At 32.9% G+C, this 19,166-nt stretch overlaps 1 protein-coding gene across 1 annotated transcript; it reads left to right on the top strand.

The window, feature by feature from the left end:
• Window positions 1-16,950: 16,950 nt before the first annotated feature.
• On the top strand, window positions 16,951-18,492 carry LOC131174653 (uncharacterized). The gene is made up of 3 exons (XM_058138540.1): window positions 16,951-17,384; window positions 17,661-17,765; window positions 17,967-18,492. The coding sequence occupies exons 1-3, from the start codon at window positions 17,355-17,357 to the stop codon at window positions 18,150-18,152; spliced, it is 321 nt and encodes a 106-aa protein (XP_057994523.1). The 5' UTR covers window positions 16,951-17,354; the 3' UTR covers window positions 18,153-18,492.
• The last annotated feature ends 674 nt before the right edge of the window (window positions 18,493-19,166 follow it).

Here is a 19,166-nt window from a genome sequence, read left to right as displayed (position 1 = left end):
CTCCAAATGACTTGCAAGTTTGGCTTGTAGGCCTCATTAATCACCCACAACTTTGCCAGTCCCTCAGAGATTCGCTCTCAGAAGGACAACCCAAAAAACTTTTAACTCAAGTATGCTCTCAAGAAGCTGAAAGAGAGATTATTGTTCAAAATCAAAAAACTCTCTCTCAAAAACAACTTTCTCAAACTGTTTCAACTCTTAAACTTGTTCCTTCAACGGATTTGACTTTAAAATCAAACGAACCAGTGGTCTCACAAAACTTTTCTCAAAACTCTGGTTCAGCATTTAACTGGATTTTAAAGGATTCTTATCAAAATATTTTAAATATTGAGGATGGATTTTATGATTCTAACCCTCGTTTATGTGCAGCTAAGTTCTTTGGTTCTGTCACACCCTACCCCTCTGTAAGGTATAACATGATCCCGTAGTATACTTAATGAATTACCAACTTCGTCTACTGATAACCCATTAAATACACTACAAGGGATTTTAAAACTTTTCTTACTTCTTTTTACAGTGGTGAGCACTATTTACAGGTGTTAAAATTTTTTTAACTGAAGTGAAACAGCTAATACATTTGAATTATTAGTAATTTCTGTAAAAATTTTGGCGGAGTGCCATCTGTATTTTGAATAAAACAGTTCTTCAAAAACCTTTAAAAAGCACTTCAAATATATTTATCAATCTCAAACTCTAACATTTAATCAACACAATATGTTTCTCAACTCAAATCCACAATAATTTTTCAATATTTCCAAAGGCTGAGATAAAAGAAATATAGTACAAATTTTACAAGCCAAAATAATTCATAAATTATCTTACAACTTTAATGTACAATTTTAATTTACAACTTCAATGTACAATTTTAATTTACAACTGCTCAAAACCAAGAATACTATATACATACAGTGAACATACATTACAATATAAAATGTAAAATATGGTATACTCAATATACCCGATGAACTCTCAATATAGCATTAGCAGCCTAGTCTGCTGCCCTGTCAGTCTGTCTACCTGCGACAGCAATGAAAAGCTATCGCTGAATAAAATTTACTCAGTGGTGCACAATAACAATTTGAAATGCGATATATAAATCTTTTATTAACAATTCACAAATCAAATAATTCACAATTCCATTTCACAATTTACAAAGTTCATATAACACCATTTGATCAAATAACTGAATAATACAATTTTGCCAATCAATAACACCATTTGATCAAATAACTGAATAATACAGTTTTGCCAATCAATAACACCATTTGATCAAATAACTGAATAATACAGTTTTTCCAATCAATAAACCATTTTTTCAAATAACTGAATAATACAGTGTTGCCAATCAATAACACAATTTGATCAAATAACTGAATAATACAGTTTTGCCAATCAATAACACAATTTGATCAAATAACTGAATAACACAATGTTGCCAATTGATAACACAATTTAGGCCATGACACAAATTTTCCGCACATGCCATGTTGTACACCACGACAAGACACACTCACCCCAATAATCGAAATCAATGAGGGAGGAAGCTAGCTGAATAATGAGTACTCATCCACACTCACCTCAGACTGGCAAGTCAAAGAGGGAGGAACATAATCACACTCACCCCAGACTAATAAGTCAAAGAGGGAGGAATATAATAACAGTGTCATGCCAAGTGTGAATCAAAATAATTTCAAATCACAATATTTCATACAAACCACAAATCACATTTTATCTCAAAATTTCCATTTGCAAAGTTGGCAACATAATAATTTTCAAATAAGATTCTCAAAGCCAAAACAATCAAAAATTATTCATAACTAATTTCTCCAAATAAATTTTCTAGTAAAAGCAGTGAATATAAAAAGTATTGTGCACAGACACAATTTAAAACTATAATGTTCAATTAAATTTTTAAGTAAAAAATGAGATGTCAAAATTATTGTGCAGAATTATAATTTAAAACAATAACATACAAATAATCATAATTTATTTCAATTGAAAAATTCAAAAGAAATAACTATTGTGCACAAACCTCTGATAACTGTCTCTTGGCTCTGACTCAGTGTTTCCTTCCCTTTCCCTGAGTCGTTGCTAACTGAGAAACACAATTTGAAGTGTTTCAGTACTCATTTAAACTGTCTCTAACGATAATGCTTAATAACTAATTTATTGAATACTATTATTTCCTTAGTCAACCTAAGATGTTGACCCTCGATGCAGACTAGGTGAATTAGGTCTTAATGTTACCAATATATCACATTTGATAGCCTTTTAGTGTTGGTACATGTTACCCAATTCATTCTTATGTATGTTGCATTTTATTGCAATTTGTTGGATTCTGGTATACTAATTTGACCTAACCGGATGACCTAGTTTTCCCGGTTTTCGGGTTTTGGTCAAAACTACAAACTTGTAGATCTATGTCTTATTGCACGTGGGGCAAAATTTCAGGTCATTCTGAGTTTACTAGACCAAGTTATGGTCATTTTACTATTGCTGGTCAGAATGTACCAAAATTAGTCACTTTAGGTCATTTTAGGTTCGGCTAGTTTTTGGACGTGAACTTGTGCAAGCTATTTGACTTGCTTATGGTCATTTCTGGGCTTTGGTGTCTTCATAAGACTTGTAGATATATGTCTCTACTATTCATGGTAAAAATTTCAGGTCAATTGGACCTGTTTTGAGTGAGTTATAGCTAAAACACTAACTACTGTCCAAATGGTCAATTTTCAGGTTTTCAAGTCACTAATCCGGATTTGGTCAATTCTCAAGTCACTTTCTGGACAGAATTTAGGTAGGCTTTCTTTATGAAAGTTGGCACATTTTGTGAATAGTTTCACCTCCAATTGGCCTCATACCAATTGGAGTCACACACTTAGGGTTATAGGCTCATTTGCACACTGCCCTCTACATGCCTTTCAAACACCAAACCAAATACACATTCACCAACTATATCCTCACTTCTCCAAACAATTCTGCATTTGGCACTAACCATAATCATTCATTTCTTTACATTATAGGTCAACTTGGACAGAATATAATAATTTCACAATGCACCAAATGCAACCATAATTCACAAGGTCCAAACCATACAATATATACGCATAAACTCTCCTAAATATTACACATTACTTCCATCATCAAATTACACATTTCTTCTCTACACAATCATACACATAAGCTGCCACTTTTAGTACCATAATTCAACAACCTTTTCATGAATTTAAACACTTCAATCTTCATCATGAGGCTACCAAAATAATACACATACATATCAAACTTTCATTTTCATTTTTCAACTTACAATCACACTTTATACATGGTAAATCACTCCTATACATATAAGCACTCTAATTAACTTCATTACCCATCAAATTTATATAAGAACAAACCACTTACCTTTCACTTCCATGGCTGCCCAAAATGGTACACTTTAATAACTCATTAAAACCTCAAAGTTTCTTCAAAAATCAACTCACCACAACACCCACACAAACTTTAACAAAGAAAGGAAGAAGAAATTGACATTTACCTCTTGTGAGCTTGCCCAAACTTCATAAAAAACTCTTAAAATTATGATCAACTTCTTCCTTGCAAGGTGGGGATAAACTTTATTGAAGACAAGTGTAGGAAATAATGGCTTGATCATGGAGATTTAGGCTTGAAAGGTGGGTGGCCATGGGAGAGGTTTTGAGAGCTTTCATTCTTCCAAATGAATTTTTCAAGTGAAGAAGATGAATTACAGAATGTTAGTGGATATTTCTGTCCACTTAGGGTATTATATGATATATAATAATTTACTTAGTGCTCCACTAACATAGGGTAATTATATTATAATCCAAGGTTTCTATAATTCACGTTTTACCACCATTTCTTTCACCATTTACATTATGCACCACAATTTTAATTTTCATGACATTTTCAAACTTTAATATCATTTATTTTTAATGGACATTTAGCTCAAAAGTCAACTAGGAGTGTCAACTGACTGCAATGCTCCTGTTAGGGTTGTATTCCCGATTTTTCGGTAACATCGATTTTTATCGGTTTCTCGATTTTTTGTTTTTCTTTATACTAATTAATTAATTTTTCTTTGACATTTCTAATGTCATTTATACTTCAATAGATGTTTATTTAAGTCCCAAAAATATTTTCTAGGGTTCCCCGCGGTCCAAGGCTAGTCAACGGTCCACGCAACTTCCCAGTGCGGTCACCCATCGCTACGGTTTTTGGCTCGTTTAACTTGGTTACATTTCATTGCTATTATTTTTCCTTTATTTTTCTTGTATTTTCCTTTCTTGTATTTCATTATTTTATGTCTCCTCACTAACATTTACATATAATTCCAAGCATCCTATTTGTCCAGCATGTGCACATCACAAAACGATGAGAACGCACTACCGAATATAGGGGTGTTACAGGTTCTTAGCACTACAAGCCGTGGGATAAGTCTAAAGATCCAGCTTACTACCAAAGTATCTTGATTGAAACTAGGTCGGTCAAAATTAAATACTTTCCAGAAAACTCCCCTGTCCCAAACTATTCCACCTGCACTATACTTAAAGTTATCCACCCTGCCAATTGGGGACAAAACCTATCTGTCCCAAAGAAATTTCAAGCTAGATTTGGCCAAAGCCTCCCTTCTACTACAACTTTCACATACTGGGATTACCACCAAGCTTGGATAAATGCTTTCCTGATCCAAAACCCCAGCAACTGTCACACTTGGCTACTTTTCTTCCAAACCGTCTCCAAATTTCACTTTCCCAGATGGTTCACCCAATGGTGGAACTGGATGGGAGCCATCCCCGAAATATTGCCCTTTGAAATCAATCAAGGGTATACAGCTTTCAAAGCTCGCTATAAGCCTACAACTGAAGAAGACATATTTCATCCCCTCATACTATTTGCTTCAAAGTTCTTTGCGCTATGGGTTCTTTCATGGGACTATGGTTGCAAAACTGATTAACTTCTCCAAGGGCTAGTTTTAATTCGCAAGTTCAAAATTAGATGGTGGTCCAAATTTCAAAAAACATCAAAAGGCCTCCTTAGAAGCTGTGGAACAATGGCTACTCAAACAGCCTAAGGAACAAAGATAACTTCCTTCAACTTCTACCCAAAACCCTACGACTTTTTTAGCCCAAAAATCAAATGCTCAAGCCCTCTTGGCTCAGGCCAAGTCTGAAGAAGAATATTTTACTATCATGCAACAATTGCTGAGTAACAGGTCATCCACTTTGAAAACTCCAAGCCAAGCTAGCTCATCTTCTGATGTCGTCAGTCTCGGTAATGATAATGAGGATGACTGCTTTGGAATATTATCCGCCTTAAAGCACCAATAACTCTTCACATGTCTACAGTTCAAAGTTAACTTTTTTTTGCTATTATCAAGACAACTTTGGTCATCACATGGCTATAGGAACTCCACTTGCAATAACTTTCGGTATTTTCCACTCCACTTATATATCTTTTTAACTTTCACATGTGTAATAATAACTTATAATTATTGTAAACCTCTTTCCTTCGTCTATAAAAGGAAGAGGCTCTCCACTTCATTTTTCAAGTTTTTCTTTCGAATACCTCTCCCTTTCCCCTATTCTATCTCCTTGTAAGTGTTCGGTATCAAAGCTTCAATAAAACTATCTTCTTACAATCTTTATTTGTTCTTTACATCTATATCTGTGGCTGGTTCTACCGCCCATATTTTTATGCTTTTATAACTTATAGAAGAAGAGAAATCCTTTTCTTTAAAACAGGATGTTGAAGTTGATTTTGAATCCTTTGGATTGAAATAGTTTTTCTTAGGTTTTGAAGTTCTATTTCTTTTGACAAAATCAGACAGTTAAGTTGTTTTTCATAAACAGAGCAGGTTTTAATAATATGCAAGTTACGAGTTTGGGGTTTTTCAATAAAAGGGAAAACAATCTTTTTTCTTTTAAGTTTAGCAGAAATATGATCATAATTAACAGCATAAGGAGTAATAAGATTTGTGAATGGAGTGCCAAGTATGACCGTATGATGAAAATTATGCACAAGCAAAAATGAAGTTTTGATTTGCAAACCATTGTTCAAAACGTATGCATTAGTTTTTGAATCAATTTTGAGATAAGAGTTGTTGGCGGCCTTGAGTTTTTGATGGTTGCTTCTCAAATCCTTTTGGAATTATTTCTTCCTTGATACAATTAAGGTCGACTTTGTATCAAAGAGAGCAATAGTATCCAATCGAAAATCATCAGAAATTTTTAAAGTTATTTTGACCAAATATTTTTTGGGAAGTGACTTGTTTTAAAATTGAAAGAAAATTATTTGAAACATCTTGTAGATTGGCTAGTTGTGGTGTTTCAGTTTCAGGTTCAAGATCGTCTTCTTCTTCAAAATAAATTTCTTAAGAAGAAGTTGAATGACAACAAAGTCTTCCTTCTATTTGGTTTGGAGTTGCTTGAGTTCAGACTTGATGGTTTTGATTTCAGTATGAAGTTCTTGAATTTTGGAAGCAGGGGTTTTTGCTTTGGAAGTTTTGGCCTTTTGTAAGATGGCTATGAGGTCATATGGGTTATTGGCTTTAGATGGCACAGAGGTAGAAGGGGTTTCAGAAGATGATGCTTCAATAGAATGTTGAAGCTTAGTGAGATATTCTTTCTGAAGTTGAGGGTCTTGGATGTGTTGAATAACATCAAGCATAAACCTTTGATCTTTGGTAAGCATATTCAGATGCTTTTCGGATTTATCAGAAGTAAAAGAGTCGGAGAGGACTTCATCAAGCTGGAGGGCCTGATTATCTTCTGAAGAAATTGAAACAGTTTCTTCAGAATCAGAGGATTCAAGCAAAAGGGCTTCAAGTTTATACAAAGTTTCTTCTTCAAGTTGGAGCTCATGGATTCTCCTGTTGAGCTTGAAATATTTTGCAATTTGGCCTTTCTTGCCACATCTATAGCAAGTAACATCTTTTCTGGGAGTAGAGTTGGGATCATAGGGCTTTTGAGAAGGTTTTTAGTACTTTCTAATGTAAGACTTTCCTTTGGAAGGTCTGTCTTGGTAGTAAGTGGTTTTATGTTTGGAGAAGTATTTTTTGTGCTTGCGGTGTCTTCTGGTTTGACAGTCTGTGCATGGTTTGAAAGTTAAAGAGGAAGATGGCTTTTGGTAGGAAATATCGAATTATTGGCAGAAGGTTCCAAGTGCTTTTTTGGTTTTATGAAGCTCCCATTTGAGTTGTTTCTGTAGCTTAAGATCTTGGCAAATCTTCAAGCCTTCTTTCTGGGTGAAGCTGATGAGTTCTCCATAAGTGAGCTGAACATAAGAAATTTTTTCATTGTTCTGCTCCTTGATTTTATTTCGAACCTTTTCACCAAGGAGAGGAGGGAGGCCAGTAAGGAATTTCTCCTTCTAAAATGGTATATTAGAGTCTTCCCGAAGCATAACCCTGGTAAGGAAAGTATCCTTATACCACTTGAAGTCACTAAGCTTTTTGCACCAAAGATTTGAAAGAAGCTTGACATTCTTGTCTTTGAGATGTGAAGCATCTCCGAAAAAGTGGAGTGTCAAAGCTAAGATAAGGGTGGCAACAGCATTTTGAATTGGTTTACCATTTTCATCAAGTATTGGATCTTGATCTTCATCGAGTTCAACAGACTTTAGAATCTCAAGTTTCTTTTGGGCAGTGAGATAATAATCCCACCATCCTTTCAGTTGACCTGAGAATCCTACTATGAGAAGTTCTGTAATAGCTTTGATCGGTGGTGCACATGCAGGTTTGATAAGCATTTGCGGCCATCGTCATTTGTTGGAAAATGTTGAGAACATTGTATTATGACATTCCATCTATGTTCCATTCATAGACAGAAGAAGCATTATAACGGCTTTGGCAGAGGGCACTCAGCTTATCTTCCAGATTGATATCTGGAGTAGTGGCTCATGGATAGTAAAGCTATTGAGGATTCTGCCAATGAACTTTATATATTCTTAGAAGACCTTATTCTTGGAAGGCATTCTCTTCGTTAGAGGGTTGTTCCATTACATTGATAGAGGCTTCAGGAGTGTCTGGAATGACGACATTGGACTTTGTAGAAGTTGATGGAAGTTGGTTTAGGCAATCTTGAATAGCTTGAAGAAATTCTTCTTTGTTCTTTTGTTGAAGGCTAGCCAAAGAGCTTTTTGAAACTTCAAAAGGCTTAAAGGCTGAAGCTTTCATCTTTGTTTCTGTGGAGGAGATGATGGTAGCTGGGTGCTGAATCTGCTTTTAGAGATCATTTAACTGTTTTCCAATAGTATGAAGATGACTATTGGTCCAGTTGCTTTACTGGATGATATTTTCAAGATCTCTCTCAGTGTTTTTCTCACTCTTAAGTTTGAAAGTGGAAGCTGTAAGGGTGGTTTTGAGGTGTTTGATTTGAAGTTCTCGGAGAGGTGGATGGACATATTGAATCCATTCACCTTTTGAAGTTTGCCAAGAAGTTGTTTCAGAAAGTGGGTTTAAGGTTTTAGAAGCAAAATAATATTCCAGATGATTTTCAGAAGCATAATTTTCAAACCAATCAAAGAAGAAAATATGCGTTTGATGCCCATGAAGGAATGCATAAAATTTCTTTTGGATTTCCTGTTTGATCCATGAAGTTTTGGAAAAATCAAAGTTTTGGAAAAACCAAAGTTTTTTCTCATGATTATGAGGGGCATAAAAATCTTTTTGAAGATAAGCTTTATTAATCTAAAAATCTTTTTGAAGAACATTCAGTTCAGATTCTATATTCTCAGTCATAGAAGAGAAGGTTGGAGATGTAGGTCTGGGTTGTTTTTCAGGAGTGGAATAGACAGGTCCTGGTATGGTAGTTGAAAAATCAGTAGTTTGCATTGAAGTTGTTCTTGATATGTCAGAAGTTGAGTGTCTCGGTAGATGTGGGATTCGAGTAAGGTGTTCTGTGATTGTTGGATAATTAATGACAGAGGGTGTTCTGGTTAGAGGTAGATCAATGACAGTAGGTAGTTGTGAGATTCTTCCTAGGTCTATAGTTCCAGAGGAAGAGGTAGCATCAAAAGATCTTCTGGAAGTTGGGGGTTTTCTGCCAAAAGAGAGTTTTACTTTTCCGTCAGGGAATTGGGTGATTTCTTTAAGCTGGGTATTTGGGCTAGGTGGAGGCAGTGGTTGTGGTCTTGTGGCTCCTTCTAGGATCCAGTCTTCAAATAGTGAGACTTCATTACGTTTGATGGCTTTGGGAATAACAGCAATGGCTCTGGTAAGATCAATTTGAAGGAGGAGGGTTTCTTCTTTCTGACTGTGAATTAGAACTTTAGAAGTAAAAGCAGTCATCATGGCTTTGTAATGAACTTTAAAAATCAAAGCAACAGGAAAAGATCCAGGAAGCATTTTATAATTATGAGTTTTAATTTGCAAAATAAGACTATCAAGCAAATTTCTATCATTTAAAGAAACAATTAAGTTTGGATAACATTCAGAAGAAATTGGACTAGTGCAAAGTGTAATACCCCTATTTGTATAGCCTGGTATATTTCACTGTTCTAGTGACCGGTGTCGGTCCGGATAATTAAGGGGATTAGAACCACATCTAAGACAACTAGCTAAGCCCCTAAACATAAATAATTAGTAATTATCAATTAGTTAAGTATAAATAAGAAAAATAGAACATAAGAAGTTAAATGAGTCGAGAGTCACAGCGATGGGTGACCTTCTCGGGAAGGACTGTGAAGTCGATTTAAACTCAAATTTCGAATCATAAAATGTGACACTGCGGTCCTTAGGACTATTGCGAACACAGTGGAAAAGAGAAAATCACGAAAAAGAATTGTTAAGCCGGTCAAATAATTAGGTCAGGAATCCGGAAGAAATATTGAATTATTTACAAATAGGTCGACCGTGAGGGGCAATTTGGTCAATTGACCGAGAGTGACTTCGACCTAATCACAAATAAAATCAGAGAAAAGAAAATATCATAATCGGGAATTAAATTAAAGAACTAATGGAAAAATAAATAGAAAAAAAAAAGAAAAAGGAAAAGTGAAAATTGGTGACATCATGCATGACATCATGCATGATGTAATAAACACTAATTAAAAAAAATTGATAAAATTTGGAGAATTAGTTGTCTTCCATAATGATAGAAAAACATAAAAGAAAAGAAAAGAAAAAAAAAAGGAGAGTTTTCTTCATTTGCCGTCCCTCTCTCTCTCATTCTCTCCCTCACCCATAAACCTCCATTAGAGCTCTTTTGTGAGCTTGAAAATAACAAAATTTCACCATAGAAAAGTAACCTACCATAGATAAAACTTGTTTGGGCAACTAGAAACGAAGGTACAAGGGAAAGAAAGAAAAGAAAACTTGAAGGAAAGGAAGAAGAAAATTCTGCATTCAAGGTTAGTAAGTTCACTTCAAATTTTTAGTTTAATTAAAGTATTTATAGCTGTGCTATGGTAATGCATGAATTTGATTGGATTAAAAGTGTAGGCAAGTTTGTATGAATGTGGAAGTGATGTTGGTGTGCTTTGAATTAGTTAAATGTAACAATTAGTGTAGTTAGGGTTTTGGCACCTAGGGTTTGGAAGACAAAAATGTAAGAATTTGCTAAATGATGTGTTTGACCTTGTTGGAGTTGAGAAATGGTCATTTGTAACTAATTGAGATATGTTGGAAGTGTTAGAATTATGTTTAGATTCAGATTGGATGTAGACAGTATGCAGGCAGCAGGACCAAGGTCCCTTTCAGGGACCAAAAATGAAAATTTACAAGCCCAATTGGTGTGAGGCCAATTGAGAATGAAACTAGACACAAAATGACACATTTTTCATTTAGGAATCATGCCCAAAAAGTGACCATAGCATAGTGAACAAATTGGCCAAATCCGGAATTGAGTGTTACGCCTCAGATAAAATGACCAAATGAGCAGTGTTCATTTGGCCATAACTTGGGCTAGGCAGGTCCAAATGACGTGAACTTTTACCAGTAGAAAGCTGAGATATAGACCTAAAACTTTCATGAAGCACACAAACCCAAATTATGCCTTTAATCAAGTCATTGAGCCACCCAAATTTGGTGACCTAAAACTGCCAGAACCAATTTGGTGCCCAGAAATCCGGGTTAGACCAATCCGGCAGCCATGATTCAAATGGCTATAGCTTGAGCTACAAAGCTCCAAATGGAGTGATTCAAAAAGGATAATAATGTTAAGACAATAAGGAACAATTTCTATGAAGAAAACTTAGCCAAATTCTAACAGCAACATAACCAATGGAACAGTGCAACATTGGACACCAAAACTGAAAATTTGAAATTTTGCCTAAAAGACTTAAAATTTGAGAAAACAACCAAAACCAACAAATTAGGGAACCAAAATGTGGTATGTGGGTGAAGTTGGAATTTCCATACCTATTAAGCCTTAGAAAGTTAACAAATTGACTTGAATAGTTTCGTGAATAGTAACCCCGAAACACAAATTTTAAAGAACGTCAAGTTTAGCATATTAAACCTAGGTAAAAGTGAATTTGAATTTATTTTTGGATTTATGCTAAGTTATGATACTGAAACACTGTGAAACTGTGTGTTTCCGTGGAAAAGAATACCGGGAAAGAACCCGAGGGATCGAGTCAAGGCCAAGAGGCGACTCGCACAAGGTTTGTGCACAACATAGAATTTCTGTAAATTTTCTTCTGTACATTGTTTTGAATGAATTGAAATATTGAATTGTGATATCATTGTCTTAAATTGTTTATTATGCTTTTAAATTTAAATTGTTGAAAGTTTAATTGTATATATTTGAAATGGCATCAAATGTTTAGTAAATTGTTAAGATAAGTTTTGAAACCACAGTGTCATGACCATATATTTGAACACCTCACTAGCATGACTAGTGGGGGAAATCAGTTTCGAATTTTGATTCCTTCTCTGGCTAAAGTGTTGAGGTGTGTGCCAGTAGAAGAAGAAAAAGAATGGGTTCCCATATATTTGAGCTAGCTAGCCTTGTGATGTGATTTCTCCTTAGCCTATGGCTATTGAGATGATATTTGTTTCGAATGGCATGATATAACTGTGTATTTTTATAAAATGTGTTTTGAGACTTTCAAAATGAAATTGTTTGGATTAAATCCATATAAATCATGTTTTGTATTTATTTCTCATATTCAGTTTAACTTTTGAATAAGTATGATTTTAATTCTGCATAAAGATTATTTTAGCATGTTGTGCATCACTGAGTCCTAGTACTCAGCGATGGCTGTTATTACTGTCGCAGATATAGAGACTAGAGGAGCAGCAGAGTGAGCTGCTGAGGATTGTGGAGCGACCTACCCTGAAGTTCTATTGGGTATATTTTATACCCAGATTGTAAAAACTATTTTGATATATGTAAATGTCTGTAACTGTATGGACATGTAAAATTGGTTGTGAGCATTTGTATAAAGTTGCATAAAATTGTATAAAGCTTTTCTTAATGTAAATCTTTGTAATGAAGTATATAAATTGTTTTATCTTTAATGAAATATGAATGGAAGTATTTTGTTTTAATTTGAGTGAAATTGATTAATAGTATTTTGATGATTGTTGAATTTTGAAAATTGAGAAATGATGTTGAAATTGGTTGGGATGGTTGTGGAATTGATGAAGTTGTTGAGATAAATCTTTGGAAGTGCTTTTTACAGGTATTTGAAGAATTGTTTTCTCAAAATACAGATGGCACTCTGCCGAAATTTCTATAAAATTTGCGGAAAAATAAAATGGGACAAAAATCTTAACTAGTTTTCAAACTCTAATAAAATATTTTAACACCTATTAAAAAATGCTCACCACTTATAAAAGTAAGAAAATTGTTTTAAAATCCCTTGTAGGGTACTTAATGAGTTATCGGTAGGTGAAGTTCGGTAGTTCATTAGGTATTCTACGGGATCATGTTATGCCTTACAGAGGGGTAAGGTGTGACACAAAGACTAGACTCAACAGAACTAAGCAAAGAATCTTGGAAGTCATAGAAGTGAGAGTCTCTAAGAACAGCTAAGATGGAAGTGTTTAGACCTTCTTTTGTTAAGTGCTTGATTCCTATATGAACTAATCCTATATGGACATAGTTGTGACCTTTGGCTTTGTGTTTGTTAAAGTTAAAAGCTTGATGATCTCAAAAGGTTTTGTGATTGGAATATCTCTTTCCTCAGTTTTGATGGTATAATCAGTTTTGGCAAGAAAGTTAAACTTGCTTTGTTTATAGATCTGATCTTTCTGGACTTTAGGAAGTTCCCAATTATCTATTACTTTTTCAAAGTCTTCAATAACTAATTCTTCACTGTTTACTATCTCTTGACTATCCCTTCTTCTTTATATTAATTCTCTTTCTTCTTTATAATTGCCTTTTGTTTTTTTAATAAAATTTTAAAGAAATTTGATAAAAAAGAGAGAAAAGTTTCCAAAATATTTCATAAAACTATAATATGTATAGAATTCTTAACCTTTCATTTTTTTTATAAGGCTAATATATAATTTAACTTCCATTAAAATATCACGAAATAAATGTGGATATTATTGAAAATTAATATATGAAATACTTAATATGGAAATATATTTACAAATAAAATCTAAAAAATGCAAAAAAAAAAAAAAAAAACTTTAATAGAGTTCCATTTAGCTAGCTAGTTTTCATTTTTTGAAGAGCACATTAATTATTGCTATAATTCAAATTTTATAAGTTAAAAAATAAATTATTTTAAAAGAAATGGAAATTATGAAAAATATGATTTTATTTTATAAAAATTCCCATATATTCAATTTAATTTAATTCTATTAGGCAATAACAAAGAAAAGAACCGAATGAAGCAAAAAGGAAGAAAGGAATATTGGAAAAGAAATTCCTTCATATCAATGCAAAGGAAAAGAAAGGAATCATGAACATTGAAAATTAAGAAATGGGTCAGAATATGGAAGACAAATTATCAAGAAATTAAGGCTTCTATATATATATATATGTATATATGCTTCGAAGCTGATGAACATACTATTTTCAAGAACTTGGATTTTGCCAATAGTCATTAAGTCATGGCAGGTATTTATGTTGTTCTTAGCTTTTTTTTTTTTTTTCCAGAATATATGTTGTTCTTAGTTTGATCATATCAAATCAAATTGCTTCGTAAACAATTTCCTTATTTGTTATTTTAATCCTGAAAACACAGTAGAGACATTTTATATTATCTGAAATATTTTATACAATTAGAACAATTTGGATTATTTATATGGGCTTTTCTTTTTTTCATAATTTTAGATTCTACTAGGGTATTATAATATTTTTTTATTAATTTCAGTTCATTTAAAATTCAAACTTAAAACTTTGAACTTTTTCATTTTTTTTTCTTAAGACTATTGATTGTGTGATAATAATAATAATAATAATAATATTATTATTATTATTATTATCAATTGCATTATGCAGAAGGCAAAGCGATGTGCAATGCTGCTCCATTTAAATTCACATGGAGAATTAACGAGTTTTCCAAAAGGACAGGAAAAGTGTGTTCAGAAGATTTCTCTGCTGGTGGTTGTAAATGGTATTCTTTATTTTTATTTATTTATTTATTTAGTTTGGGTGTGTTCACTTGTGTTCGTGAAAAATTGTTTCTATTTGTTGTTTGGCAGGCGTTTGTCTGTTTACCCCAAAGGAAACAATGTGAATTATTTGTCAATATACCTGGAAGTTGCTTATCGAAAAAATTTGCCGGAAGGATGGAGTACGGAAGTAAAATTTAGCTTGGCAGTTGTTAATCAAATCAATAGCAGGTCCACAGTCAGAAAAGGTACTCTAATTTGCTAAGCAATAGATATATATAATCTCTTATCTATCCTTATCCAAATAAGCAACTTTATTGAGGATTCATCAAACAAGATGTGCTGATGTTGCAACTATACAATTTCCTCCCTAACTTATACTTCCATCATTAACGTCAAGAATTCTAGATAGAGAGATAGGAGAGGGAAAGAAAGAAATTAGGTTTATTTTTTTATTTTTTTTTTTAGGTTCAACTCATTTGGAACCCGTGAACTAGAAGATTTATTTTTCAATTGAGGTCTATTCAGCCCTTTTGTTTGTATTTTTTGTCACGTTAATCCTTTTCAGAGGGTGAGATTAAGAAATAATTAAATAAGTTAACAATATTACAAAATAATAAATAATAATTATTTATTTATTCTACTAGTTTCTAATAGTCATCTTATAAGGAGAAATTATATAGTATATTTGTGATTCCATGCCAGTATTTTATTTATCATTTTTTCTTTTCTAATATATTTTTTTCATCATTGTTTCTCTCTTCATCATTTTTTATCTTATTTATTTTCTTCTTCATTTTTTTTTCTCATATATTTTCTTTTTCATCATCATTTTCTTTCTCATTTATTTTTTTTCATCATCTTTTTTTTATCATCTATTTTCTTCATCATCTTTTTCTTTTTCATTTATTTTTTTCATTATCTTTTTCTTTCTCATCTTTTTTTCTTCTTCATCTTCTTTTTCTTTCTCATTTTTTTATTTAATTTATTTTTCTTTTGCATAACATAAAAAGTTTTGTACAATTTTAGCACTAATTTTCATTAATAATTTTTTATTTTTGTAATTTTTGAAACATTTATTTATTTGAATTTTTTATTTGAAAATTTAATTTTTTTATATATATTTTTTTAATTAGCAACCGACTTTTTGATTATTAAATGAGTTACAAATAGTGACCGATTTATAAAATGATTGCAAAATTATAAAATTACAGACAACAAATTTTTTGCAACTGATTATGTTTCAATTGCTATTAGCAACCGATAGCTTTTTCACCAAAAGTTTAATTTTTTTAAGTTCAATTAATTTAATAACTAATTTGATTGTCGATTGCTATTTGTAACTAATTTGATTGCCTGTTGTTATTTGCAATCAGACTCATTGCAACCAACTGGATCGGTTGCTAAATTGATAAGCAACCGATTTAGTCAGTTGCTAATCATTTTTTTTTTTCTTTGTAGTGATCCATGACAAGTAACAAGCTATTTTCTTTCCTTGGTCATATGATTTCCTAAATAAAGCACAAGTTTTAACATCATAAATACTTGATGTTAAGAACAATGTTCAATAGCAACATGATGTTATCACCTGTTTAGCAATGGTGTTTTAGACTTACTCAAGCAGTGACCCTAAAAAGGAAGTAGCTAGTACAAAACTATCTGAGCCAGTGGCTATACCACCAACTGTTATTGAAACTCCTTTAACAACTAAACCATTGAAGGAGACTAAAGAGCCCATTCAAACTGCTACTGCCACCAGTGATGATGTCATCAAGTCATCGCCACCTCCTTCAATGATTGCTAAGACAATGATTCTTCCAAAGGTAATTCTGTCCATTTTTATAGAAGAGGCTTTGATACCTCCACGTTCTATAATACAGCTCAAGTTTCAAACTCTGGAATTTTTGGTCGGATCAAATTAAAACTTGATATTTTAATATTGAATAGACATTTCCTTTTGTTATGAAGGAAAACTGTTTTCCAAATTTAAAATTATTTGTCAAACTTTAGATTTCAGTTTTCGTAAAAAAATGTCCAAAAATTACTCCATTTTTTCAGTCGTTACTGAAACTCCTTTACAACTAAACCTTTGAACCAGACTAAAGAACCCATTCAAGCTCGCTCCACGGTTGATCAAGAACTCATCAAGTCATCATCACCGCCTCCTTCAATTACTGCTGAGACAAAGATTCTTCCAAAGGTAATTCTGTCCGCTTTGTACATTGCTTACATAGAAATGGAGTCTATTTATTAAATTAGTATTAAATTAATATATTACATAAAAAATATTCAATTAAAATGAATAATAATTGGTTATTACAATTTTTAATTCATTGTTATAAGGAATATGATAGATATTTATGACACAATTATTAAATTCTTCGTAGAAATATAAAGGAAAAAATTGTAAATTTTTAATGTATTTTCTTTCTCCTCTTTATTTTCTTTTCTTTCCGAATGAGAAAAAAAAATATTTTCATTTCATTACATTCATTTTTCTCCCATCCAAACAAAAGGGGTAAAAATAACAAGCTATTTTCCTTGTATGATTTCCTAAACAAGGCACAAGTTTTAACATCATAAGTACTTGACGTTAAGAATAATGTTCAATAGTGTTACCATCTGTTTTGTAATGGTGTTTTAGACTCTCTTAAGCCGTGACCCTAAAAAGGAAGTAGCTAGTACAAAACTATCTGAGCCAGTGGCTGTACTACCAACTGTTATTGAAACTCCTTTAACAACTAAACCATTGAAGGAGACTAAAGAACCCATTTAAACATCTACTGCCACCAGTGATCAAGAAGTCATCAAGTCATCGCCACCTCCTTCAATGACTGCTGAGACAATGATTCTTCCAAAGGTAATTCCGTCCATTTATATAGAAGAGGCTTTGATACCTCCACGTTCTATAATATTGCTCAAGTTTCAAACTCTAGAATTTTTGTTCGGATCAACCTAAAACTCGATATTTTAATATTCAATGGACATTTCCTTTTGTTATGTAGGAAAACTGTGTTCCAAATTTAAAATTGTTTTTCAAATTTTAGATTTCAGTTTTCGTAAAAAATTTTTTAAAAAATTACTCCATTTTTTCAGTCGTTACTGAAACTCCTTTACAACTAAACCTTTGAACCAGACTAAAGAACCCATTCAAACTACTGTTCCCACCAGTGATCAAGAACTTATCAAGTCATCATCACTGCCTCCTTCAATTGCTGCTGAGACAAAGATTCTTCCAAAGGTAATTTTCTTTCCTTCCTCGTATGATTTCCTAAACAAAGCACAAATTTTAACATCATAAATACTTGATATTAAGAGTAATGTTCAATAGCAACAGCAAGTTGCCACCTATTTTGTAATGGTGTTATAGACGTTTGTTTATAGGTTTTTATGCATGAACTATTATTTGTTGCTGATTTTGTTAACATTTAATATATTGTAGGTTCTGTCTCGCTTGGCAGAATTAAAAGAGAATATTCCTGTGGCTGCAACTATTACAGAAACTGCTCAAGCTCGCAGAACATCTCTTTCAGGGAAAACCACTGATCTTGAAGCAAGATTGGCACAAAGAGAAAAGAAACTAAGTTTCTTGGAGACTGAATTCTCAAGACTTTCAAAAGAAGAATAAAAAGTAGAGGCTCAATTTCAATTCTTAATTACCAGAAGGAGAAAATTCTTGCTAATAAGAAGTATGTTTTAGCTGACTTGGAGAAAACAAATGATGAAGCTTTAAAAGATTTGGAAGAATGGCGAAATCTGGAAAGTGAAATCAAGCAGGCGAATTAAGTGTCCGTTGGAAACTCTTCAAGGAGGATTTGGGTCTTGGAAAGCTTAACATTCTGTAATTACTTCTGTCATGACCCGATCCCATAGGCCGGATTGATACTAAGACTTGGGCCAGTATAAAGCCCATGAGGCCCGTAGTAAACCTTACTGTTCCTAAATCCATAACCAAGGCCTAAAAACTTAGGCCCAACATGTAAATAAAATTAAATAAAATAAAATATTTTTATTCGGGTCAACCTAACCTGATAACCATAAAAAACTAAAGTCAGAGAAGCCCCTCTCAACCCTTATACCATCACTTACAAATTGTTTAAATGTCATACTAATCTTCATTTATTAATCTCAAAAATTTAAATTAACACGATTTCTAATAAGGTCCATACTACTACTAACACATGCGAAGTTCTAGATTTCAAATTTAGAATAATAAAACAATTAAATAACCGATGTTAAACCTGCAAGGAAGAAAGTAGGTTGCTCTGTAAAAGAACTCCTCCTGTAGCCTGGAAAAATAGGTGAACAGAAGTGAGCGTTCGACTCAGAGAGTAAAATACCAATTTTAACTACAATTTCTATAGCTACCTAGAGCAAATGTATCCTAAGGAGTGGAATGCAATACCATCAAAATTTTTATACACATTACATCATAACAGCAAAAAGGTAAATTTGGAGCACTCATGCACCCATATAATATTCAAACAGTACATATATGGGAGCTGATCCCCAATACAGCTCTCTTAATCCAACCTCTGCCAGCGAGTGTCTCTCAAGTCAGACTTTCGCTTGATAAACTAAATGTAGGAACTAGCGAGATCATCTTGAGCCATGCCTACCCCGACTTATCCATAAAGGACCG

This window comes from Hevea brasiliensis, chromosome 1 (genome assembly GCF_030052815.1).
Source record: "Hevea brasiliensis isolate MT/VB/25A 57/8 chromosome 1, ASM3005281v1, whole genome shotgun sequence".
NCBI classification, from domain to species: Eukaryota; Viridiplantae; Streptophyta; class Magnoliopsida; order Malpighiales; family Euphorbiaceae; genus Hevea; species Hevea brasiliensis.
This window is presented reverse-complemented; position numbering and strand designations above follow the sequence as displayed.

Bases quoted from the DNA above. Each gene is read 5' to 3' on its own strand.
- LOC131174653 (XM_058138540.1), top strand. From the start codon at position 17,355: ATGACTGCTGAGACAATGATTCTTCCAAAG. The intron at 17,385-17,660 runs GTAATTCCGTCC...CCTTTGAACCAG, and splicing joins AGACAATGATTCTTCCAAAG to ACTAAAGAACCCATTCAAAC. The intron at 17,766-17,966 runs GTAATTTTCTTT...AATATATTGTAG, and splicing joins AGACAAAGATTCTTCCAAAG to GTTCTGTCTCGCTTGGCAGA.